This window comes from Phyllostomus hastatus, unplaced genomic scaffold, assembly GCF_019186645.2.
Source record: "Phyllostomus hastatus isolate PE091 unplaced genomic scaffold, TTU_PhHast_1.1 phas_scaffold_78, whole genome shotgun sequence".
NCBI lineage: Eukaryota > Metazoa > Chordata > Mammalia > Chiroptera > Phyllostomidae > Phyllostomus > Phyllostomus hastatus.
Genome location: NW_025334041.1, coordinates 67,371,793 through 67,399,041, shown reverse-complemented (window position 1 = coordinate 67,399,041; position 27,249 = coordinate 67,371,793). Strand labels below are relative to the sequence as shown.

Here is a 27,249-nt window from a genome sequence, read left to right as displayed (position 1 = left end):
CTTCACCATCAACAGCATTTCCCAGTACTGCACCTCTCCTGAGATTCTTACTTTTCCCCACCTTTCCAGGTATCTAAAATAGAAATAAAAGAAAGGAAATAATTCCATCTAAAAGATTTCTCCCTTCTTTTTCTTTTTTTTTTTTTTTAAAGCAACCTCAGCTGTTGGCAGAGGTTATTTAGGAATTCAAAGAACATCAGTAAACTTTAGGACAAATAGATTAATAATTAGGAAATAGATACTGTTTTTGTCTGATCTAGCTGCGTCCAAGGTTTAGTGACTTTGGCTGAAACTCTGTTCTCTGGCAGAAGAGGCTGTAAGCTCCTGAAGGGCAGCTCTGGATTTCTCCAATACCTAACTAAATGCTCACTCAAAAAGACACTCAGAATTTGTTGAATTCAGTTAAATGAGACAAATATTTTCCCCCATGTTAATGATGATCGCTAAGGTGACATATGAACCTAGATGGTTCAAACAATGCCATTCTCACTATCAGGGGCAAAGGGGAGAGTACTAAACCAAACAGCACTATAACCTTCAAGCCTATAGTAAGAAAGAATCACACCATACTTAGTAAAAACAACTAGCATTTAAAATATATTTTAATGAGAGCACTTTCTCAACACTGTTAAATAAAAATGATTTGCACTTTCTAATCTGAAACAGCTCTGGCATTAGGACTTAATTGCTTCCTGGTCCATGGGGCTTAAACGCCACTGCAGCACTAACTCTCCAGTGCTCTTGAGGCAGGTGTGAGCCATGTCCTCCTCTTTTGGAAGTCCTTGTGGCAACCTCAGGGGCCTGATTCTGTGGCACAAGAAAATGATTTTAGAATTATAGTAGGCAATGACTTTTTAAAAACCTCTGAAGTAACAAACAACAAACCTTATCAAATGTTTAACCACTTTCAGTTTTGCATTCACTGAAGGGATGTTCTTGTGAACTTGAGGAGTATGAGCCTACAAACAAAAGGAAACAGCGTTAGAGATCAATTTCAAAAACACGGATGGTCCCACGTTTCAGTAAAATGTTAAGATTAAGGCTCGTTCTGCCAAAATCAAACTTTCAAGTGCACTCCATTAAATAGTACATTTAAAAACAAAAAAAAATTTAAATGTATACCTTAAACTTAAAAAAAGTCAAATTTAAAGTAAATTTAAACAAAGCTAAAGATGACTAAGATAGTTGCATACTTTTTCTAATCCAAGCATCTTTATTACATCTTTTTCCCAATATGGACGTCTTTTTATACTTTTTATTCTGGTAACAATATGGAGTTTATGAGGGTGCTGTGGATCCCCACCATATTTTTCATGATCTTCAGGTGAAGGCTGAAACACCTAGAAAGGAAGAATCAGTGGTAAATTTTCAATTTATATAATTTATATGTACCTCCTTTTTTCCTAAAAACACCCCCCAAATAACTACATAATGATGTCATCCTTGATCTTTCTATAATCCTCAACCTTAAACTGAACATTTCTACTAGTATAATTACTTAGATAGGTGGAATAGAAGAATTTCATACTCTTAAGAAAAATATCACACAGGCAAGGATTTTGGGTTTTTTTGAAGGGCAAGGCAGGAACAACCAGATGACTCTAAAGAGCTTGGATGGGCATTGTGGGAATTTCTTCCTTTCCTGTTGCTGGGACATCCTGGTGGCTGCTTTTGGTTTGGGCTGTCCCGTACCTAAGGCAGGGAAACGGTGGTCATGAAAAAGACAACAATTCACTAGAGCAGACCAACTCTAGGCTCTCACTTGTTATGAAAAGTGGAAAGTATGTGCTGGGGTACAAGCAGACTCTGAAGATAATCATACCAGTCAAAGCACAACTGGTCACCCTCTCGAACAACTGTCCTGCCTTGAGGAAATCATAACTAGAATACTATGGCATGTTGGCCAAGACTGGCGTCTATCACTACAGTGCAATAATACTGAATTGGGCCCAGCGTGTGGAAAATACTATGGAGTATACACACTGGCTATCACTGATCCAGGTGATTCTGTTATCATTAGAAGAATACCAGAACAGACTAGTGAAAAGTACATCGTGCGAAATTTTTCTTTAATAAAACTGGCCAGTGCTCGGTTTAAAAACAAACAAACAAAAAAAATAAATAAAAATAAAGACCTCAGATGCTAGGAGAATGTATTAGCACTATATGAACTGCACCCCCTACCCCTATTCAAATGGAAGAACAAGCACGTAAGTCTAAAATGATAATAAAACATGAATATGATTTAAATGTACAAAGTACTATGAGAATACAGACAAATGCCTATGAAAGATCAGAAACAGCTCTACAGAGCTGACATTTGAACTAATTCTCTAAGGATTAAAAGGTTCTAGGAAGCTGAAGCTATGCCAGAAAAACTTCTAAGTATATAAAATTTCCATTAAGTATATCAAAAACTTAAAGTACATCCATGTTCCTCAATAGACTAAATAAATTATGATGCATACATTCTAAATAAAACTAATAATAAAATTAAAAAATATGATATAACTAAACAAATTATAATGTATCCTCCTGGATACAATGCTGACACTAAAACAAGGTTCACTATCTTGTAGGTACTAACATTAAGATGACCATAATACATTACTGAGCCATGGCTGGCGTAGCTCAGTGGATTGAGCATGGGCTGCGAACCAAAGTGTCGCAGGTTCAATTCCCAGTCAGGGCACATGCCTAGGTCACAGGCCACAGCCCCCAGCAACCACACATTGATGTTTCTCTCTTTCTCCCTCCCTTCCCTCTCTAAAAATAAATAAATAAAATCTAAAAAAAAAATACATTACTGAGGAAAACAAACAAACCTCCCACAAGAACAAAAAAACCAAACCTTTCCACACCACTAGGTATAGAAGGGTCTTGCATTTGTTTCATCTGTACCATATATATGATATATATTATCTGATTCTAAGAATTATATACATGGTCCAGAAGAAGTAAGACCTGCTTGAGGGTGATTGATAGGATAATAACATGAGTGTAATAATTTATAGTTTTAATTTGAACATTTCACCTAAAATGTCATATGGTGTGCTTGAGCATTATATTGCTATGTTACAGAATTACATGCTTATGATTCTGTAATAAAAAAGGAGCGTTATTTGTGCCAGACCCCGCTGTGTGTATGCTTACATATGTACAAAAGTTGCAAAGACATGTTTCTGTCCCTCTCTTTCTCCCTCCCTTCCCTTCTCTCTAAAAAATAAATAAATAATTAAAATTCAGAGATAATTTTTAAGAGAGGAAGAGAAATAGCAATGTGTGGTTGCATGTTGTGTGCTTCTTACTGGGGACCTGGCCCACAACCCAGGCATGTTCCCTGACTGGGAATCGAACTGGCGACCTTTTGGTTCACATGCCGCGGTGCTCAATCCACTAAGCCACATCAGCCAGGGCTAAATAAAGAAAATCTTTTAAAAACAATGTAGCTTTCATTATTTCCAGAACCTGTTTTGTTTCCTAAGACCCCAGACACTTCTTTAATGGAAAACAACTTAATATTTATAAATTCATGTTTTTCCTGAGTTCTAGCCAGAGATTTTCTAGTTAACTTGCGATTTATCATTCTTTGGATTAAAATACAGTTGACTAAAAAAAGAAGAAAAAAAAGAAAAAGAGCTATCAAGTCATGGCAAGACATCAAGGCTCCTTAACTTCTTACTGCTAAGTGAACAAAGCCAGTCTGAAAGGGTTACATACTGTATTATCTGACTTATATGACACTCTAGAACAGGCAAAACTATAGACAGTAAAATGATCAGTGGTTGCCAGGCATTGGGGGATGAGGAGGAGGGATGAAGAGGCATAGCACCGAGAATTTTTAGGGCAGTGAAACTATTCTGTATGATATATAATGGTGGATATAGGACACTATGTATTTGTCAAAGCCTAGAGTGTACAACCCAAAGAGTGAACCCTGATGTTAGTTATAGACTTGTTAATAATAATGTGCCAATACTGGTTCATCGACTTAATAAATGTCTACTAATGTAAGATATTGATAGGATAACTGTGTACATGGGGGAGGGACTATATGGGACTTCTCTGTACTTTCTGTTCTATTTTTTCTCGAAACCTAAAACTTCTCTAGGAAATAAAGTCTATTTATTTAAAAAACAATGCAAAACAAAAATCAGTGGGGGGGCCTAACCACTGATCTTTGAAAAAATGATACATACACATAAACCTAACAGAGGCCTCAAAGATCAAAGTGGTAACAGTCAATATAGTAAAGGAGTATGAAGAGCCACAAAGGCAGAGTTTAGGAGCAGGAGGAAGACTATTTTCTCTGGACAATGGTGATATGAAAATACAAAATATTAAGGGGAGAAAATCATATATGGTAATAAACAGATTCTAAGATGATTAAAACCCACTACTTCGAAGGCAAGTGGCACATGTTTATTTTTAATAATCATTTATATAAATCCTTCTACATTGTAAACTCTGCACTACTACCTACATCCACAAATGATTTAACATAAAACTTTTCAATATTACAAAGATAAGAACCTTTAAAAATAACATACTTAAAAATAGTAACATTAAAAAAAAAACCCTTGTTCTTACTTTATCTGGAATTCTTGACTTGGTAAATTTATGACGAATCCAATCTGTACAAACAAGAGACTCCACACCTTTTGTCAGAGTCTAAAATACGATATAAAACATTAGTTTTTTAGACGTCTATCTAGTGCAGAAATTCATACTCACCAATTTTGAGGTGACAAGAAGAAGTTTGTTTTTACTTAAGCTGTAATTTTTACATGTTTATCTCAGCCCCCAACATGAATCTAACCACTAACATGTAAAACAAAAGCACATAATTATAGACTTCTATATCAGGCATTGGCAATATTTTTCTGTACAGGACTAGGTAGTAAATATTTCTAGGTTGGGGCTATATGGTTTCCATTGTCAAGTTTCAACTCTGCCACTATAGGGCAAAAATAGCCTATGCAATATATAAACAAAAAGGCTCGGCTGTGTTCCAATAAAACTTTAGTTACAAAAAAGGTAGTGTGCTGCATTTCGCCTACAGGGCGTAGTTTTGCCAACCTCTGCTCTAGACAATTCACCTTCAACAATACAACATAAAAGAAAAGTCAAATGAGTGTCCAGTTTTCTTTCTAGTCCCAAAAATTCCATCACTCCTAGTTCCTATCTCTTGTTCCCTTCCTATAATCCTCCAGGCTTGTTTCTCTGTCTGCAAAAGAGAAAGAAGTCAGGGCCAATCCTTCATACCAGGAAACTTTCCTTTGGACAGGCAAGAATTATTCCCATCATGCCCTCCCTATACTGCAGAGATGGCATGAACAAACAACAGGAGCAGAAGGAGGAGGGGATGGGGAAGACAAAGGAAAAACACAGGTTTGTACATGCCACCAACACTGGGCTTCTGTGCCTACCAGCTGTGAGAAATGAATAACCTTTCAGAGGGTCAGTTTCCTCAGCCACAAGAAGGCAATAATGCTGACCACATGGGATTAATCTGAGGTTAAGGCAATGTATGTAAAGCACCTGACATTACTATTAACTACAGCAGAAGGTCTATATCTAGACTGTGGCCCTCACGAATAGGTTAGGCTGCACCACCACAGTTTCTAAAAGAAAGACTTGAAGGAATGATATGACAGTATGAACATTAATGGTCTCTGGGAGATTGTTTTTCTTCTTTCTGCTTTTCTATAGTTTTCTGATTTTCTAAGATTAAATATACTCTTTTCATAATTAAAGGGAAAAAAATCCCTAAAACTTTAAAAAGATTAAGTCAGACCAAGGGGAATCAATGCTGGCCATTTTTTAGCAGCATATTCTCCAGGAAAAGATCTTTAGTGATTCCAAATGTTTAGTGATAACAACCGATAAGCCATAAACAAGCAAAATTAACCCTCAACATTAAAAATAAATTAACATATAAATTAGTTAAGTTTTACTTGCTCATATGTTGTGTTCATTAGAAAAGAGAAAGAAAAATTTTAAAGAAATAGAAAAAAAAGATTAGTCTTGAAAAGAAACACTTACATGTAGTTTTCCTGGGGGCCTCTGAACTATTGAGCGCAAAATCGCAGCCATGAGCACAGTGACTGTCCTCTGCAGGGGCTGTGAAAAGTAGAGAACAGGTCTGTGGGTCAAATCTGTCCCAGAAATGAACAGGTCTCCCCTCTGTTTAAAAAATGCAGCAAGTTAATTGTAAACTTGATTGAAATTTAAGAGTTAAATCTTGGTTATTTTAATACAATAAGGGAAAGAGTTAAGGTATGGTAAATATTGTATTCAGAGTTCAGCAAAACCATGGGTAGTAATTATATATTAACCACATCCCATTTTCACCAAACGAGTTAGAGCCTCTGTTGCTTAAATAAAAATGGAGCAATGAGGGTTACTATCATTTAAAAAATCTTCTTCAACAATGAGGGGGAAAAAGAATGTTTTGTCACACAATCAAAAAAAATTAAAGAGCTAACGGGACTGAAGAAATTCCTACTCATTTTAGTAGAAATGACAACCCTCTTACTTTATGTAGGAGGAAAATGAATTCCAGAAAGTTCAAGCACTCACATAAGGGCACCCAACTATCCAGGCAAGTATATCGTCTGAAACTCAATTCCATTAATAGCTAGTTCAGTGCATTTTCACTAAATCATAACCCCTTTCTGTAAAAAAGTAAAGCAGAGTTCTCTTTTTTGCTTACTTGTATTTTTAAACTATTCTTAACAAACACACATTGCTTCCATGACTGAAAAAGTCATGTTTATTTAGACACATAATGATTATAGCCCACTACACTGACATATTCTGAGCAGAAAGATAAGGTGCATGACTTCAGACCTCAAACATTACAATACAACTTAACAGTTTCTAGTTCAAATCAGCCACTGATTGCTTGGCTGGTTGTTATGCATATTTTGTACTGAGGCTTTCTTAGAAGAGATGCTTAGTTCTCTGGCCCTCCTAATCAAATAGGTAATGCAAAATTATTTTCTCTACCATACTTCTGCCTCCTAAACATTATATACAGTACTAACCCAATTCATTTAGCTTCACACTTTGTTAAATCTTTCCCTTATCACTTAGAATTCAACAAAAGCCTACTCCTAATTGGCCTACCTGCTTCCATTCCAACTTCCATATAAAGTCTTTTCTCCATAGCAGCAATCATCTCATTAAGCCCTAAATCATATCATGTCAACTCCTCAGCTCAAAACCTTCCAAAGAGCTAGGTTTGTCACTTGGAGGAGGTTACACATAAGGGAAGGCTAGAATGATCCCTATGGTCCACTGACATTGGATTAGAGCTGGAACTCAGCTTCAGCTCAGTACAGATACTGATGGATATAGACAAAATTATAGACATGGATGCAACATGGACTGTTCTGTTACCCCAGAGGACCTAATAGGAATGGCATCCCAGTAAAAATGACCACACCCAGTGACCACATCTTAGTTTGTAATAGAATTCTCTAATGAAAGGAACCAGGGTTCCTTGGAGAAACAGTAAAGGGCTGCAGCAGGCGATATATAAAGGCGAGTCTGGAACACCTTGTAGTGTTAGAAAGGCACACTCAAAAAATAAAAATGACACGGGGATGCCAAAGGGACATAGGAGCCAACTAAAGGAGCTCCCAATGGCTAAAGCTGGAATAATATGAGCAACAAAATAAGCAACAAAGTACCGGTTTATAATCCAAATTATAAAATAACCATGAGTACACAATGACATAATTAAGTGAATAAATGAAACTAATGAGAAGAAACAAATCTTCCTTTACAGAAGAATTCCAAATAGTTTATGGTTGAGCAAAACCACTCACCCCTGAAGTGTGGGCTATGTTCAATGATCTGCTCCCAGAGGACAATTTAGCAAGGGAAGAAACTAACACTACACTAGAGAAACCTGACAAATGGCCAGCCAGGTGATAAAGATTAACATCAACTGTGATAAAGGTCAAGTTACTAGCCTGTACCCTGGATAGAAAGAGAATGGCACTTCACCTCCGTCCATAGTCTTCTTCCCAAAACCCCGTAACACCCCTCTTAAGAGACAAACATCAAACTCTAATTGAGGGATATTGTACAAAATACGTGACTGCCTCAAAATTGTCAAGGCCATGATAAACAGAAAAGTCTGAGAAGTTGTCATAGTCAGGAGCCTAAGAAGGCATGATGGCTAAATGTAGTAATGTAGTATTTTGGATGGGATTCTGGAACAGTAAAAGGACATCAGGTAAAAAACTAAGAAAATGTGAACAAAGTATGAACTTTTGTTAATAATGTATCAACCAATATTGGTTCATCAATGATACTAATGTAAGATGTTAATAAAAGGGGAGACTAGACATGGAGCATACAGGATCTCTGTGCTATCTTCACAAGTTTCTAAAATCTAAAACTATTCTAAAATTAAATTTATGTATTAAAAACTGGAAAACCAGCCCTGGCTGGCGTAGCTCAGTGGATTGAGCTCGGGCTGCAAACCGAAGTGTCGCAGGTTTGATTCCCAGCCAGGGTACATTCCTGGGTAGCAGGCCATAACCCCCAGCAACCACACATTGATGTTTCTCTCTCTCTCTCTCTCTCCTTCTCTTCTCTCTCTAAAAATAAATAAATAAAATCTTAAAAAAAAACAAACTGGAAAACCTCCAATGCCTGTCCATTTCAATCAGAGTGATAACCAGTCCATATCCCCCACTCTTTGGACTCAATGGCCAATTAATTAGTCTCTTGCTCAGTTGCTAAACATATTGGTCCCCTTGCTGGTTCTGGTACTCACCAGCTAGGCACACTCCCTGGTACTGGCTGTTCCTGCTCCTGATATTCACATGGTTAATTCCCTTACTTCCTTCAATTTTTGGCTCAAATCTCATCTTTTTAATAAGGTCTACTCTGATGCCATTATTTAACATTTTGACCCACAACACAGCCATCAGCACTCCCAGCCCCTCTTCTTCTACTTCATTTTCGTTCCACAGCACTTATCTTCTTATATAACTTAAGTTGTTGTTTATTGTTGATCTCAACCCAATAACATGTTAGTTCCAATAGAACAAGGATCTTTAAAGTTTGTTCTGTTTTTGGTCTGTTTTGTCTATTCATATGTATCCCAAACATCTACCTAAAGCATCATCTGATATGTAGTAGATGCTCAATTAATTTTTGCTATTGAACAGATTTCATTCATTGGTATGAAATTTCAGTTACAGACTTCAGAAGGTGTAACAGTCAAAAGTTATGTTTTAGCAAAGGTTATTCTTAATAATTAGGCATATAATTCTTGGACCTTGAAACAATTATATTATCTCCTCCTGTACAATAACTTTTTAAATCAAAAGCATTATTTTTTTTCTTTTTTATTGAATTTATTGGGATGCCACTGGTTAACAAAATTATACAGCTGTACAATTTCACGATACATCATCTGTACACTGTATTGTGTGTTTATCACCTCAAGTAATAACTTTTCTCTTGCATTAATGCAAAAACAGGAAAATACATGCATCATATGAAAAGCAGGATCTTTATCTCCATTTTTAAAAATGTTTGTGAATGTGAGTGTGTACACAGAAAAACTGGAAGGCTATCAGAAAAACATTAACATCACCTCCCCAACCCTACCCTCTGGGGGGGAGGCGCAGGCTCCCACAGCAATTTTTCCCCTTTCCTCCTGTAAAGTCCGATAGTATTTTTGTTGTCCTTTTTACAATGACCATGAATGCAACTGTTCTTAAAAAAAACCCACAAAACTATTTTCTTTCCTAAAAAGACATCTGTATTATGATAAGGAGGGGGGCGAGCATTAATAAAAATGACAAATACAAAACTCCCCTTCCGATAAACCGAAATCTGAAGGCAGTAAGTGCCTTTTGGCAAAAATAGGCAGGACAAGCAGTTTTCGGTGGGTGGAGGCCAAAAACATGGTTGCAAAAATCACAGCTTTCAGTAAAATGCCAAGTATTTTAACTGCTAACTTCGGAAAGTGCACCTTCTAAAATGCAGAGACTTAAAAATAAAGCAATTTTTAAAATCTTCATTAACAACCAATTAAATGCTGATGCCCAATGGGAAGCTAGAGTTATGAATAAAGCAGACGCATAGAAAAGGCTAAATTCAAACTTTAGTTTCCTTCCCTGGGTTTCCAGCGCAGGCGGCTCCACCCCTGAACTTTGAGCATCCGGGCTTACTCAAAAAGCGGTGTGTCCCGGAATCCCTCCAACCAGGAAACGGGATCAGGTCGGCCAATGGCTTCCTGGAAGCCAAAGGGACACTGCCGGACACAGGCCCATTTAGGTTACTGTGACCCGCAAACGCAAATAGGGAAAATCAACGCGCATCTACATACGGTTCCCAGATACGTATGTAACTCCCGGCAAGAATGCAGTAGTTTTGGCCAGGTATTCCCCACTCACTAGCTGTTGCTAAATGTTAAGCCTGAACTTACCCACGGACAGGACACTGAACAGAGAAGAGACCATGAAGTGCTACACTCATAGGCTGCCGTCACAGTACGCGCAAAACATGGCACTTTTGTTCCGGCTGAGTCCCTCCCACTCAAGGACCTAAAGAAGACCGAACAAGCATGCTGTGTCACGTGATCGCTCCCGGAAGCGCGGCAGACTAGTCCTGCTGTGGCTGGGTTTGAGATTGAGACCCATTTCCAGAATTATGGCAAAATCTGGGCGGGGGCTGGATTCCGAGAGCGTAGCTGCAGCCACTGTGCTAAAGCGAGCGGTGGAGCTAGATTCCGAGTCCCGATACCAGCAGGCTCTGGTGTGTTACCAGGAGGGGATTGACCTGCTCCTGCAGGTTCTAAAAGGTGAGCAATGAACTGTGGAGGGAGAATTACAAGAAAAGGCGCAGCTCCCCGCTGTGTCGGGGGGTGTAGTGTTAGAATTAATGATTTCTGTGCACCACGAGGAAGCAAGTACAGAAAGTGACACATTTTACAGGTACACTATCTTTACTAGATTGATGTCATTAAGAAACGGGGTACTACTATAGATTTTTAAGAGATGTAACCAAATGGAATATATAAGCCTTGGTAGGACTTGTGTTTGAACAACACTGCGTAGAAGACATTAAAAAAATTTGTCCTCACTCAGGACATCTTATTTTTATTGGTTTTAGAGAGAGAAAGGAAGGGAGAGGGGATTGGTAGACTCCTCTGGGCGCAGACTCCGGATCGTAGTCCCTGGGCGGGGCACCAATCCCCTCAACCAGGGTTTGAGCTCTGACTGGAGATCGAAACCACCACCTTTGCGTAACTGGGCGGCGCTCCAACCAACTGAGCCACACTGGCCAGGTCTAGAAGACATTTTTTTTTTTTTTTGCAAGATTGGACCAGATTGGGCCCGTTCAGGGTGGTATGGCCCTAGACTAGAAAGACATTTTTAAATCAATTGGGAAAATTAGAATGTGGATTTGGTAACATTAATATTACTAGCTTTGCTAGGCAGTCAGGTTTCTTCAAAAACTTTTTAATTTTTATTTTTTAAAAACTTTAATTTTTAGAGATGCAGACCGAAGTACTTCGGGAGGAAGTGTGGCAACAACGCTAACAATTTTAAAATCTAGGTTCTGTGTAATAAGGATGTTTATTACACTGTTAACCTTTTCTGTTTAAACAGTTTAATTAAAAGTAAAAATAAAATCACATAGTTGTAGAAGAAAAAGGTTTTTCTTGTGAGAAATAGGCTAACTGGTTGATATTCGGTGTGAGAAATGCTAAATAGGTTGTGGGTGGGGACGGTGAGACTGTTACGTAATTATTCATTGTGGTGAAGTACCCAAATAACCTGAACACTAGCGCAATCTTTGGTACTTGTAGACACCTAGTAACTTTTAAATTAAGACCAGCCTGTTTCCCTCATCTTTTCGCTTGTTTATAAAGTTAAGTGTTACAGGAGTTTTGAGACAGCAGAGGGCGCTCTTCACTGTTCGTTACTTCCCTCAACTATAAAACTGCCTTGTGTGGGACCCATTTAATGACTATGAGGATGATAACAATGAGTATTATCATTTATGAGTGGTGATGGCTAGGCACTGTGCAGAACACATTAAAAGCATGATCTCGTTTCATACTTAAGTTGCCCTGTAAAGTAGGAGGTGATTTATCCTCAAAACATAAAAAAGTAGTTTGCTTTCCAATTCTGCTCCAGTCAGTAGACTTACAATTGGAAGCCAAAGCTTTAAAGACTCTGGAGTACTGACTCCCAAAAAGAGAGGTGGTGTACACTGTTGGTCAGGTGGGACACTGCTCAAGTCCTGAGGCTTTAGAAATCTGAAGCAGGAGGATCATAGGAATGGGGCTCCAGTGTGCTCCACTGATCCTATAGAAGTTACAGAGATAGTGACATGATTTTATAGGTTAAGGTATGGATGGAAGATAACTCTAATACAGGGGATTAGTGTCAGGAGAGAGCTGTAGATAAGTGCAGTGCAGATTTAAACAGTTAAAGGTTATTTGGCGGTGGAAAGGTGGATGTGGCTTTCGTGATATAGGACCTTTGGAGGAATAACTAGAATTTCAGAAATCATAAATTCAGCTAATAGTGTTCAAAGTCTGTCTGTGCTGTTTAACCAAATAAGTGGTTCATTTCAGTTCAACATATGTCTTATAGGGAAGAGTGAGAAGTAAAGATTAAAGGTAGATTGGGTCTTGCAGGACACTTGTGGATGGCCTTGACTGGAGGAGATATTAATTAACTCACTTCATAGACAAAGACAAACCATTTAAAGTTTTTAACCAAGGAATGATGTAATTAAAGCTGCATCTCAGGGCTCATCTCTCTTAGGAATATGCTCTTCTCCCGAATATTTGCATGGTCTACTCCCTTACCTCCTCAGTCTTCACACAAGTATCACCACCTTTGTGAGGACTTCGCTGACCTCCAGGCTAACATTCCAACCCCACCCCAGGACTCCTTCATCCTTCTTCCTTTATTTTCTTTAATACCATTTATCATCATCTAACATACATGTTTTACCAATTCAATTGTAGTCTTTCCTCCCACCTGAATGATTGGGGAGAAGTGTGTCTGTTTTATTAACTGCTGTACCCCCAGTGCTTAGAACAATGCCTGGCATGTAGTAAATTCTCAGTAATTATTTCTTGAGTAATCAGTGAATATGGCAAGATTGTAGGAAACACAGTAAACTGAAGAGACTGAAGTCAAGCAGACCAGTTAAGATGCTCCTGTAGGAATTAAAATGAGAGGTGATAAGGGGTCTGAATGAATCAGGGAGGTGATGCCAATATTAGGAGAAGGGGGAGACAGTATGGATATTGAATTGCTGACATTGGCACATGACCAAAAAACTCATGCGACTCACGTCGCATATTGCTTTATTAGTGCTTTATTATTGCAGTGGTCTGGAACTGTAGCTTCAATGTCTCTGGAGTATGCCTGTATGTGTATATTAATAAACCTACATATACCTTCTAGTTGTGTTGATTGAAAGGGTCTAGATGTAGTGATAGGACTTTCCTAGTAGCAATGAACACACTTAGCACCCAGAAGTTGATTTCTTGATACCATTCTCCAATAAAAGGAACCAGGGCTCCTTGGAAAAATGCTTCCTTCCAGGGCTGGGGCAGGGAAAACGCAAGAAGAATTTAAACATTTTGTACCAGGAAGTAAGGAAATGCTAAAAAAATGATGGGGCATGTTGAAAGAATACAGGAGCCAACATGTATTTTCTCAACTCTTTCTCAACTGAGAGCTCTCAACAAGAGCTCTCAAAGCCAAAGCTAATAAAATTTGAGCAAGAAAATAATGATAGTATTGGATTACAACCCATAGAATAAAAGAAATACCATGAATCCATATTGATATGTTAATAATTAAATAAATAAATAGATGGGGAGAAGGAACAGTTGTTCCTTACAGTTGAATTCCAATTAATAAATAGGAATGATGGCAACAGAAAATCACCATTTGGCAAACATTGTAGTAATACTTTTTGGCAAGGACTATTGATGGAGGCTAAAATTAATGGGTAAAAGAGTGGTGAGAAACAGGATGTCTTCCCACAAGATACTTAATTACAGAGGAGAAAATAAGTGATTTTACAGTGCAGAGATTTGTGAATTCCACCTTAACCAAGTGATCAGAGTTAACATCACCAGAAATAAGACACATTGACATCATGTACCCACAACACTTCTGTGATTTTTTTTTCCCCCCAAAAAAGCATAACTTCAATCTGGTCCTGAGAAAACATCAATAGCCTAAACTGAGAGACATTCTGCAAAATAACCACTATTCTTCCTAAAGGACAAGGTCATAAAAGGCAGAGAGACTAAGGAACTATTACAAATTGGAGGACACAAAGGAGGAGACATAATAATTAAATGCCAATTGGGATTCTGGACCAGTGGGATCCTGGACCAGAAAACAAACTGTTCAGTGAAAAAATTGAGGAAGTAGGTTTATAGATGATTTAATAGTGTTGTATGAATTTTAATTTCCTAACTCTGATAACTGTACTATGGTTATGTGATATGTATTTTTTAATTTAATTTTTAAAAGATTTTATTCATTTTTAGAGAGAGGGGAAGGGATGGAGAAAGAGAGGGAGAGAAAGAACAAAGTGTGGTTGCGTCTCATGTGCCTCCTACTGGGGACCTAGCCCGCAGCCCAGCCATGTGTCCTGACTGGGAATCGAACCAGTGACCCTTTGGTTTGCAGACCTGTGCTCAATCCACTGAGCTACACCAGCCAGGGCTGGTTATGTGATATATTAATATTAGGGGAATATGGATGAAAGGAGCCTGTACTATTTTTGCATAAACATAAAATTAATTCGAAATAAAGTGTTTAAAAAACTGAATGTTTCAAAAAAGAAGGAACCAGAAGTAATTTGGTAACTGGGTTTGGGAGGGTGGGACTTTGGGGTAAGATTTTATTGATAATGTATATTCAAAATTACCTTACATTTAGGGGTGGCTAGAAAAATGATTGAGCAAAAACTATAATGGAGAAGTCTGGAAGAAAAGTTGGTTTTGTGGAAGAAAGATAGACACTGTTAGCTCTCTTTTGATTATGATAAGATTTCCAACCTGTGGGTGATTAGGTCAAAATAGTGCGCAGACTGAGATTTGACGTGTCATAAGCCACTTTACCAGATTTGGTGTAACCAGCAGGGAGACACAGTGTCAGAGTTCCCCTCCTAAATGAAGCTACTTCAGATGCTTAGTGCACCAATGATCAAGTCAAAATTGTGTGTTTTGGGGTCGAGGCAAACCAGGTTAAGGGATAGGAAATGTGTGGAAGACTTGGGAAGCTGGAAATGATGCCTATACTAAGTAGAAAAACTGTCTTGAAACTTGGGAATATATATTTTTTTATTTGTAGGCACCCAAGATAATACAAAGAAATGTAATCTTAGAAAAAAAATTTCTGGCTACATGGACAGAGCAGAAAATATAAAGAAATACTTGGATCAAGAAAAAGAAGGTAAAGAGGCTGTTTTAGAGAATGTGTTCATACACTATTGACAAAGCCCATTCACTTAGTGTTTCTGGCTCTGCCTTTGGAGCTCTGTGAGGTCTAGAATATTTATCCCTGCAGCTGACAGATTTACTCTGCATTTCTGCGCCCCTGTACAGAAGCTATTTTTACCTATTTTTTTTCAAGGGGGGTGGTGAGTGGGTAGTGATGTGGTAGTCAGATACCCTCTTGAGAATCTGAAGAAAACTACAAATACTGCAGGAGTTTGCCTGCTGTTTTAAGAACTTCACAGATCTCCAAGAAGCTTTTGTGTACACCCAGATTAAGTTAACATTACACAGGAATAGTGAATGTGACTCCTGTATTTAACTTGTATTCCTGTTTATAAAGTGACCAAAATACTATAGTATCTAAAGAAACTCCTGGGATTTCTTTGGGGTTTTGTTGTGAATCAAAACATTTCAGAAGTATTCCTAATGATTAGAGATGCAGCAATATCGTTCCCTATTTATTATTAGCTCTCTGCTTTTGAGTATCTAGTTTATAGACAAATATAAGTGGCCATTGCCACAGTTGTCTGAAGTGCACACTGCAGCTGCTTTCTGCATCCAAAGGAACTACAGCCCTAAAAAACTAGTGCCTCCAGCTCCCCAGCTGCTCTTTCTTGCTCTCCTGACTACAGCCCTCTCCCCACCTCTTCCTAGTATTCTGTATCATCCCTGAATACCCCACTGAGCTCCTCTGTTGAGTGGAATAAAACTCGTGGAATAAAATTGCTCCCTTAACCCCAAAGTGAAATCTACTATTGAAATTTCTCTCTAAATCACTGATGAAATACAGTAACATCAGCATTGTGTTTGACTACATTGGGTTGAATTAACCTATGTGGCACCCTTGGGTTACCATGCATGGTTGCTAACATTGTATCTGTAAAAATATTAGAAACAGAATCCAAATTACTGGTTTTTAAACAGTTTGACAGTGCAACCACTATATAGATTAGGAACTATCCATTAAAAGGTCATATTTAAAAAAATCTTAAAGATCTTTGATAACCTTTCCAATAGTTACTCATTTTGAATGAACAAACTCATTGGAACTATCCTACTAATCTTCTGGCATCCTAGTCTTTGGCTCAGATTATTGAAAAGTATTATCAATTTCTGCCTAAAACATTCCCGGCAAGTTCTAAGAAAGACTTCTAAACTTCATATTATACTACATTTATGTATTTAATACTCACTTTAGCTATTAAATTACAGAACATAAAAAGACAAATCTTAAGAGAAGGACCAGATAGCCACTGAGTTGTAACTTGTAGTTCTACTCATGGTGACAAGAATATCAGATAACCTTACACATACAGTCCTCTCTTGAATAAAATGCCTGGTTTCTAGGAATTAGCTCAAGAACCTGTTTCAAGAAATCTCTGGACTTTTCTACTTTCCTGGCCTCCATAAAGGCAAAATCACTCATGGAATGGTTTGCCTTATTGGCCTCTGTGTGTAGCATCTTGCCATGTGTAAGTAGCCATTCACAAATGTTTACTGAGTAGAGGAGTTAAAAACATTAATTTGTATCTGATCCTGATTAATCACTATATATAAATATAATATATAAAGATAAAAGTCACCACTGGATTTTTTTAATTAAAGCTTGTGTTTTGTAGATGGAAAATACCACAAGCAAATTAAAATAGAGGAGAATGCAACAGGTTTCAGTTATGAGTCACTTTTTCAAGAATACCTTAATGAGACAGTTAGAGAAGTTTGGGTAGAAGATCCCTATATTAGACATACTCATCAGGTAAGTGAAACAAGCTAACATGTGATGAAATGTTATTTAAAATGTATGAGTTAGTAGTAACCCATCCTAATATCTTTCAGCTGTATAACTTCCTTCGATTCTGTGAGATGCTTATTAAAAGACCATGTAAAGTAAAAACGATTCATCTTCTCACCTCCCTGGATGAAGTAGGTATCTGAAGGCATTTACTCTTTCTTAACTTCATTTCATTCAGCTATAAGATGCAGTTCAAGCAAGGGAAACTGGACATAATGCTCCGGCTAGAGCTCTTTCCTTGTGGTGAACTTATTATCTAACAATGTGCATAAAGCACCTTAGAAAATGCTGTTGATTTTAGTATCTTATACCTTCAATTTGGCCACTTTGCTGAACTCTCTTATTCAAATACTTTGTCAGTTTAGTCTCTTGGATGTTCTAGGAGGCAGTCATGCTCTCTGCACTATTGATGATTTCATCTCATTTTCATTCTACCAGTTAGTATTTGTATCTCTTTTTCTTGATTGACTGCATTGGCATTCTGGGGGATCACAGCATAATAGTGGGCATCTCTCTCTTGATTTTGACTTTCGTAGGAATGCTTCTAAATAATTCAAATTTCTAGCATTAATTTGAGAACAAGCCAGCCCCATCTGAATAATTAAACAGCTTTACTAAAATACATTTTAGGAGATAGGACAGAGTTGTGTTATCTCTACATTATAAAAAACAGTTAATCTTTTGATAATAATAACTGCTCATAAGCCATTTCATATTCTTTGGTTGCTTCTTTGAAATTAAAAGACATTGAAACTAGTCTAGAATCTTTCCATTTTAATTCACCTATGATATGCATTGCATAGCCCAGGGATAATTCAAAATATTAATAACTGAGGCAGAAAATTGCATTTTTTTCCCTTATTAATAGGGCAGTGGGAAACAGCAGCAAATTTGTGGCCTGCAAGAAATAAAAGAGTCACTCAGGAATCATGGAGTGCTGTTGGAATTAGAATACTCCTCTTCAATACATGACCGAGAAATTAGGTTAGTATATAGTAATATTTTAACTTTTATGCAGTTGAAAAATACTTATTTTTATTTATCTTAAGTTTTATATAATTGCACATGAATAATTTAAATATTAAATTATTTTTTTAAATGTTCAAGAGCTCTTTTAATAGTCATAAAAATGATAATGTAAGCACTTATTATTCTCACTTTGAAAACTAGAAGACTGCAGCTCAGACAAGTGAAATATATTATATAACTTTGCACAGCTGATTAATGTTTGATGGTATCTGAACCCAGGACTGTCTGCTCTCAAATCTCATGCTTTTACCTAATAAATATCATCACTGCATCTTAAATATTTACATCACAGTAACTGGGATAGTTTGCTTAACATCATCAGTCATCATCATCAATAAAAGTTTTATTGTTAAGAAATGGAACCAATTTATTTGAATAGGAATAAATCAATATTGTGGACAATTTTTAAAAAACACACACAATATAATACAATCTTGGGGCTGGATAGGATTTTTAAGGTCATTTGGCCCATCCATCTTTCCTACTTGGGACATGTTTGAGGTTATGTATTTTTTTGTTTGTTTTTGTTTTAATATATTTTATTGCTTATGCTATTACAGTTGTCTCATTTTTTCTCGCTTTATTCCCCTGTACCCTATTACCCACCACCCACCATCATTCCTCCATCTTAATTCATGTCCATGGATCATACATATAAGTTCTTTGATTTCTCCATTTCCCATAGTATTCTTAATCTCCTATTTGTACCTACCATTTATACTTCTTACTCTTTGTACTTTTTCCCCCATTCTACCCCCTTCCCTTCCCTGCTGATAACCCTCCATGTGATCTCCATATCTGTGAATCTGTTCCTGTTCCATTTGTTTGCTTAGTTTGTTTTTGGTTTTTAGGTTTAGTTGTTGAGAGTTTGTTGTCATTTTACTGTTCATAGTTGTGACTTATCTAAGTCCCTTGAACATTTCATATAATAAAGGCTGAGTGATGAGAACTCCTTTAACTTGACCTTATCTGGGAAGCACTTTATCTGTTCTTCCATTCTAAATAGCTTTGCTGGATAGAGTAATCTTGGCTATATATATAGGTCCTTGCCTTTCATGACTTTGAATACTTCTTTCCAGCTTCTTCTTGCCTACAAGTTTTCTTTTGAGAAATCAGCTGATAGTTTTATGGGAACTCCTTTGTAGATAACTGTCTCCTTTATTCTTGATGCTTTTAAGATTTTCTCTTTATCTTTAATCTTGGGTAATGTAATTATGATGTGGTTGGTGTGTGCTTCCTTGGGCCCAACTTCTTTGGGACTCTCTGAGCTTCCTAGACTTCTTCAAAGTCTATTTCCTTTGCTAGATTGGGGAAGTTCTCCTTCACTATGTTTTCAAATAAGTTTTCCATTTCTTGCTCTTCCTCTTCTCCTTCTGGCAACCCTATGATTCAGATGTTGGAATATTTAAAGTTGTCTGGGAGGTTCCTAAGCCTTTACTCATTTTTTTGAATTCTTGTTTCTTCATTTTGTTCTGGTTGAATGTTTATTTCTTCCTTCTGCTCCAAATTGTTGATTTGAGTCTAGGTTTTCTTCCCTTCATTGTAGATTCCCTGTATAATTTTAGTTCACTTTGCATAGCCTTCACTTTTTCCTCTATTTTGTGACCACATCAAACATTTCTGTCAACATCCTGATGACCAGTGTTTTGAACTGTGCATCTGATAGGGTTGGTTATCTCTTCATCACTTAGTTGTATTTTTTCTGGAGCTTTGATCTGTTCTTTCATTTGGACCATATTTTTTGTATGGGAGTGCCTATTATGTAGTAAGGGGCGGAGCCTTAGGTATTCACCAGAGTGGGGCAACCCACATGGATGCATTGTGGCTCTGTATGTGGGGGAGGGTCCAAGAGGAAATGATGCCATTTGCTCAGCTCCAGGCTGGCTTTCACTCACTTCCCCCAATACCCACAAGCACGTTGGGCTCTTCTGGTGCTGATTCCAGGGTGGGTGGGTTTGTGTACGTTCTAGGACCTTGTGGGTCTCTCCAATGAACTCTCCTGGGAGTCTGGGAGTTTCTCCCACTGCTGCACCCCCCACAGGTTTTTACAGTCAGAGGTTTTGAGGCTTTATTTCTCTGCTCTGGAACCATGGGTTGCTCAGTCTGTCTTGCTCACCAGTTGTTCCTCCCAGTTTATCTGCACGTGAATGTGGGACTTACCTGGTTCTCAGCTGCTGCCTTGGTTCGAGTCCATTCCACCCCTACTGCCTGTCTCTGCCCCTCCTACCATCTGGATGTTTCTACTTTAACTCCTTGGTTGTTGGACCTCCATTCAGTTCTATTTTCTAAGAGTTCTGGTTATTTTTTGTTTTTAAATTTGTTGTCCTTTTGGATATGTGAGGAGGCAAAGTGTCTAAATATTGAAGTTTTTAAATAAAGCTTAATTATTGTATGTTTTCACTTTTGAAGGAAAATAATCTGGCTTATTTTGTCCTGTATGTGAGTTTCATATTTCCTAATGGAATAAAATTTACATGTTCTATGACAGAAAGGAAAATAGAAAATTCTTTTCTGTCTGTTCAACTATACATACTGTATTATAGTATTGGGAGAATTTATTTCTTTTTCTGGTGATACTGATATTTATTTAATGTGGCTTTACTTACAGTTCATAAAATATTCTAGTAGGTGTAACAGTATGCTGTGTCTATAAGGAAATAGTATGTACAGTTTTCTTAGTGGTATGTTTCCTCTGTTTAGCATAGTGGCTTTCTTATGTTTATAGCAATGGGGCTCTCAGTTTTAATGAAAACTTAGGCACAACCTAAATGCAAAACATGAAAGAGCAGCTGCTGTGGTTGAAGGAGAGGTCAGGATCCAGAGCCCTTCCTGTTTACTTTGCCCATTGCCAGGTAGGACAAACCCTGAAACACCATCATAGGCTGCGCTTGGCTATACTTTGAAACCACATATTGACAACCAGGAAAGTTTTATCAGCAAGCTGAAATTCAAGAGTAAGTTTTAATGTGATTGTTAAACTTTATCAGCTAATTAAATCAACCCATAGTTTTGTGAACATTTTGCTTCATTGTAAACACAGCCCATAAGTTACTCCCAGGTTTGGTTCAATTCATGCTACTGGAGGAAATTATTTTTCTTAGGGAGGATTTGCTGACACTTCATACCCTATAGCTTTGATTGTTGTTTGACATAACTGCCTGGAATATAATAGTGTATACTAATTTCAATAGGTTTGACAATGGATGGATGATTAAGATTGGAAGGGGACTGGATTATTTTAAGAAACCACAGGTAGGATATAGCCAAAAGAGTGGGTAGTACTCTTTCTGTATCATTTTAACAACATGGCTTTTGTCCTTTTTGTTTAAAAACTTTTCTCTTCTCTTCTTAGAGTCGTTTCTCCCTTGGATATTGTGATTTTGATTTAAGACCATGTCATGAAACAACAGTGGACATTTTTCATAACAAGCACACAAAAAAAATATGATGGGTAGTAGTTAATTTACATTGTATATTTCTATTTTGAGTGAATTTTTCTTTTACTTTGGACATATCATTCCTATAATGTATGACTTTAACAATAAATTTATACATTTCTACTAATTTATGGATCCATTGTTTCAGTTGTGACCAACCCTAAATATTTTTATAAATATATTACTTAGAATTACAGTGTTTTAAGTCATATGGTAAACTTAAACATTTTACTAGCTTTTCTCTTACTTGGCTGTTGGATCATGAATCAATTATGAGCACCTATTATAAAGATGAATTGGATGTTAATACTGCCCCTGGAAATTTAGAGTCCAGGCAGAAAAATTATGGATAAGAGTACTCATAAGACAGCGGTGCCCAACCTTTTTGGCACCACAGACTGGTTTCATGAAGGGGGGTGGGGATGGGACAGGAGGTTGAGCTCAGGCTGCGAGCTTCACTTCTTGTGGCCCAGTTCCTGACAAGCTGAAGACTGGTTCCTGTGGGGGGCGGGGTTGGGGACCCCTGTCTTAGGAGACAGTTGGGCTCATGGGTCTAATATCCAGGACTAAAAAGTACAATATTAATTTTGTTACGATTTAATGTCTTTGGCAGACATTCACCAACATTGTTATCCAATATTACCTAACTCCATAAAGGCAATTCAACCTATTTAGTTATCCAGATGCATTTTGCAGCTCATTCAAACTTGGCTGGCACATTCATACAGCTCCGCAATTTAGAATTAACTATTCTGGGTAAGCTCATTCATGCAGATGCCAGTTGACTGGTTGGGGACAAAGACCAGGTTCAATGGAGTTGGACTTTGAGAGTGGATAGAGGTAGAGGCAATGAACAGTCCAGAAGTCTAAAGAATAGGCTAAGCCAGAGTCTGTAGAGATCAATAGAGGTACTGCTGTTGGAGAGTACACATATAAACACATCAGGGAAAGACTGTTGATTAAATTGAAGATTAAATAGTGTAGAAGACCAAAACCAGGTGGAAGGAAGCCACAGGACTAAGGTTGAGTAGAGTAGTCCTGGGTGGCTTTAGATACCAGGTTTATGTTTTGCCTTTGTAGGCAAACAAGAAGGACTTCCAGAAAAGTTCCTGATGTTTTTCTTGGATGTTTTAAGATTCAGGTGCTGATAATGCTGAACCTGAAAATACTCAAAACTAGTTTTGCCGACCTTTATTATATGTGTCACAGATGAAGGTAGAAAGATAGAAATTGAGAGATGAAACATTCAAAAGAAGAGGTTTACTGAAAACAAGGTGAGAGGAAAGGGGGGGAGCTTGATGCATCAAGGAAGCACACACCAATGAAGAATATAGCTCCCTGCACTGCTGCTGGGGTAATATAGGGCTTGCTTCTTGTCCCAGATGCCAAACTGTTTTCCAGTTTACTGACGCTGGCTGGTAGCGACAAGTGCATGCACAGAATGAAGCTCTGTGGGTAGTGCCTTAACTGGAAAGTTAGGTAGGAGAGGCTAAAAAAAAAAAAAACCCAAAAAACGAATTGAAGAGCATTTTCATCCATTTAAGAAAGGCTTCATCTGTCTACTATGGAAATTGGGGATCTCAGGAGAGCACTTGCACAAATATTGGACCTGATCCAAAGTTCCTTTCTGCAGCAGATCTTGGCTTATTTTGCCAGATACCCATAGTCATGTGGAAGTAGAGTGGCTTTTCATTCAGGTGAGAATATGTGTTAGATCTCCTTTAGTGACATGTTAAAATAACAGCTCTGATTTCTAGAGCAAATGAAGCTGTCAGTAGAGAACCAGCAGTCCACAACCCTGTGAAATTAACTTTTATTCAACTCTCATAGAAACCCTGCCTAAGAGAATGATATTTAAGGAAGAGAGCCTACAGACATGCCATCCATTATTCTAAATATTTGAAGTTCTATTCCCAGATGCAATTGGACTACCAGGAGGATACCAGATGCAAGTTTATCAATTAAACATATCAAGAATATGCAGGAACTATATTTAAAAAACAGGCTTTATGAAAGGATATAAAAGAAAACTAGAATAACTGGAAATACATTATATTCCTAAATGGGAAGGGTTAGTAAGATACCAATTCTCCCTAAGTTAATTTATAAATGAAATGTCAAAAGAGACTACACTAGGAGACTTGCTTGACAAGCTATAAAGACATAATGCTACAAAAACTTAAAAATATCTGGGCATAAGAGTGGACAAAGCAGTGGGATAGAATAAGGAGTCTGGAAACACATCTAAGAAAATGAACATATAATAAAGCTGTCTTTCATCAGTGGAGAAAGAATACACTGTTCAATAAGTGGAAATAATAAATAAATAAATGAAAAAATAACGTTAGATTGCTACTCTGCCTAGAAAAGTTATTCTAACTGGATTAAAGTGCTAATTAAATGAAAAATCAATTTTTAAAAACCCACTAAATGTACTAAGCACAATACAAAAACCAAGAATTATCAAGGAAAGGGCAGAAAGATTTGATCATTTTGTAAATATTTAAAATGAGTAAAGGAACCATAAAATATAAAAATGTGTTCAAACTTATATAGAAAAAGGGTTATTAATCCTAATATATAAAAAAGCTTGCCACAGTTTCAGCAAGTGAACTTGACCTCACCTCCTTTAGCCTCACCAAGGATTTTGTCCTTCAAGCAGTCTCCTCTCCACTGGATTGTTCCCGCAATTTACATATTCCATGCAGATAACCATGCTGTCCACTCCTCATGAACAAACTTCTTGAAGTAGTTTTCTACACAGTTTTTTCCCCCATTTCTTCACCGCCCATTCACACTTCAACTTCAGGGTCCACATTTGGGCATATGGGGCAACAGGCCCTACTGGTTAATCATTCGAACATTAAAGCCTGGGGCAGTACTTTAGTCCACCTGACCAAGGTGGTTTTACCCATTAGTAATTTTGTCTGCAGCTTTAATATTCCATTCTTCCTTCTACAGCCCTGATGTCTGTGGGTTATAAGGTATAGGAAACCTCCACTCCATGTCATGTTCTTTTGTCCAATCTTGCACATCATGACCATTGAAATGTGACCCCAATCACTGTCTGTTCTATGAAGATCTCTGTACATGGGACTCAGCTTCTCTAATTCCCTAATTGTAGCAGTTGGGTTTGTATGGCGACAAGGGAAAAAATTGGGTTAAACTAGATGTGGTGTCCACACAAACTGAGGCGTATTTAGAACCCTCACGTGAAGCCCATACTAGGCTGTTTAAAACACTATGGGCAAGTGTACCATATCCACTTGGTGCAGTTCTCAAATAGGTTCTCCTGTCTCCTTAACCCTGACCATGGCAATTTATGTTTGACAGTTACTATTGTTGGTGGCAGCAGTAGACTTACCGGTTCCCAGCTGGCATTTCCCCTCAGCACTGGTTTGATTACTCTGACCCAGAGGCTAAATTCACCAATAGAGGTTTGCAGAGTTTGATTTGGTAGAATATCAATGCCCAATATGTTATGTGGTATTGGAGAAAGAAAAACTTCCTATTCTTGTGGGAGAATTTGCAGAGTCAAAGGGACCTTCCTGGCCATAAACATTTGCCCTCCATAACCACTGATGGCATTAAAGGGGCCAGAAAACTTCTGAGGGTTAACATGTATGGAAGTACATTTGGCTCCAGTATCAACCAGAGCCATCACTTTTTATTTCTGAGGGACCAGAATGGGGCCCCTGACTGCCCCAAATGGCCCCTGGAGGTGATCTTGGTCTGTGTCCTATACCCAGGACATGCGGGCACCCATCCCAAATAGGACTATCTCAGGCTCCTGCTGGAGCAGGCAAGGGTACTAGGGGTGGTAGAGCCAGAGGTGGCAGGAGCAGGTCTGAACAGCAGGTCTGTTCAGGTTTTAAAGGCTTCCCACAAGCTGGTCTGTCTTTTCAGGTAGGGTCCCAACAGGGATGATGTCAAACCACATTTGCTTCCAGGTTACTTTCACTGGACCCTTTAAGGCAGATTGGGATAACCATTTGGCTTCTTGAATTTTGTCTTGAGTCTCTCCCATAGTCTGTACCTGTTCCTGGGATTTGCCAGTTTTCCCCAGATCATCAATGGACTGCCCAACATCAAAGATGTCACCCTAATACTGAATTTAGTGGCCCATATGTGGTGCTGGGGATGGATTGAAGTATCTTGGCTTTCATTCCTGCAGTAACTATGGCTCAATCAGGGACTTCAGACAGGAATATAGATGGCTTGTTTCATTCTTAACTCCCTATGAATTTGTTGTACCTCCTCTATTGATTTCCACATGGGGCCAGTCTTCCCTGCAGGATAGAATATTCCAATCCCTAAGGGAATGAGTATCTTGAACCTCTTGAGCACCAGCAGGCATCACCAGAGGGTAGAGTGTGCCATGATAAATGATTGCTGTTTTAACCCACCAAGTTTTGAAGTGCTTTGTTTTGTAGCAACAGGTAACTGGTAAGACCTGGAATACTCTTCACTTTGCATGGCTGCTTCCCTCTTACTCTTCAAGTCTCAGGTTCAAAGTCATCTTGATAGCTCTAGCTAGGTAGCTCTTATAATTGCCTATTATAACCACTTGGACTTTTCTTTCAAACTATTCTCATTTTGTAATTATTTTCTGATTTGTTTGTCTATTTCCCCCACTAGGCTTAAGTTTTTAAAACTCAAATATTGACCTATCAAATGGGTCATAAATTCTGTTTAAAAATGAAATAAAGTTGAATATAAAATATCAGATAAAAAGATAAACATTGTATTATGAACTTGTTAGAGACATAATGTGTGTGTGCTGGTGCTAAGTATAAAACATTTTTATTCATTTTTAAAAAGTTTGAAAGCCAATACACTAAACTGTCAATTCCTGAGGTCAGTGACCATGTGTTTTTCACTAATCATGAATATCCAACTAGCAAAGCACCTGGCACCTATCAGGCACTCAATAAATGCATAGTAAGTACTCTGGGAATAAGGGGAGTCTCTGAATGAACTTTAGAGACAGGAAATGGTTGGCAGTGATGTTACTCTTTAAAGAAGTTTGGCAATGAAGAGATAGAAAGAATAAAACCTTAAGCAGGAGAGTTTGGGGAAAAGGAGACATAAGCATGTTCATTTACTGTGGGTAAGGATCCAGTCTAAGTAGAGAGAAAATACCAAAAAAAAAAAAAAAGATGAATATTTGATAGTATAAAACTCAGACTAGAAAGGGAAAAAAACAAAAGAAAAAACTAGGGTACAATTAAGGGGGATTAACTTTAAGGAAAAGGAGTTCTTTTTCTGAGATTGGATGAAATGAGGTATGTTGAAATACAGAACATGGGAGGCTAAAAGAGCTAATTTCTAAAGGTCTCTGCTCTCAAATTATGAGTCAATGTTTGTGACAAGAGTAGTGGAATTCTGAGTTGAAGAGTGGAAATATTTAGGAATAATGCCTCTGAAAAAATGTGAAGGGTCAACAGATGAGTTGAATCTGACACCAACAG

General features: G+C 37.7%; 2 protein-coding genes across 4 annotated transcripts in view; one reads left to right on the top strand and one right to left on the bottom strand.

Moving 5' to 3' along the window:
• Positions 1–584: 584 nt before the first annotated feature.
• Positions 585–27,249, bottom strand: part of MRPL30 (mitochondrial ribosomal protein L30) — a 33,979-nt gene continuing 7,314 nt past the window's right edge. The window contains exons 1-6 of one of the 2 annotated variants that reach the window (XM_045826970.1): positions 10,460–10,582; positions 6,046–6,123; positions 4,591–4,671; positions 1,194–1,340; positions 886–959; positions 585–807 (exon numbers count right to left, since the gene is read on the bottom strand). In XM_045826970.1, coding sequence (XP_045682926.1) covers positions 675–807; positions 886–959; positions 1,194–1,340; positions 4,591–4,671; positions 6,046–6,096 — 486 coding nt within the window. In that variant the 5' untranslated portion in view covers positions 6,097–6,123; positions 10,460–10,582 and the 3' untranslated portion in view covers positions 585–674. Of the gene's footprint in view, positions 808–885; positions 960–1,193; positions 1,341–4,590; positions 4,672–6,045; positions 6,124–10,459; positions 10,583–27,249 lie in introns of those variants that run through there. The other variant, XM_045826969.1, reaches the window with a different exon arrangement.
• Positions 10,591–27,249, top strand: part of MITD1 (microtubule interacting and trafficking domain containing 1) — an 18,299-nt gene continuing 1,640 nt past the window's right edge. Inside the window, exons 1-7 of one of the 2 annotated variants that reach the window (XM_045826971.1) lie at positions 10,591–10,834; positions 15,375–15,476; positions 17,140–17,276; positions 17,357–17,443; positions 18,181–18,296; positions 21,533–21,593; positions 21,694–21,905. In XM_045826971.1, the coding sequence (XP_045682927.1) occupies positions 10,684–10,834; positions 15,375–15,476; positions 17,140–17,276; positions 17,357–17,443; positions 18,181–18,296; positions 21,533–21,593; positions 21,694–21,789 (750 nt within the window). In that variant the 5' untranslated portion in view covers positions 10,591–10,683 and the 3' untranslated portion in view covers positions 21,790–21,905. Of the gene's footprint in view, positions 10,835–15,374; positions 15,477–17,139; positions 17,277–17,356; positions 17,444–18,180; positions 18,297–21,532; positions 21,594–21,693; positions 21,906–27,249 lie in introns of those variants that run through there. The other variant, XM_045826972.1, reaches the window with a different exon arrangement.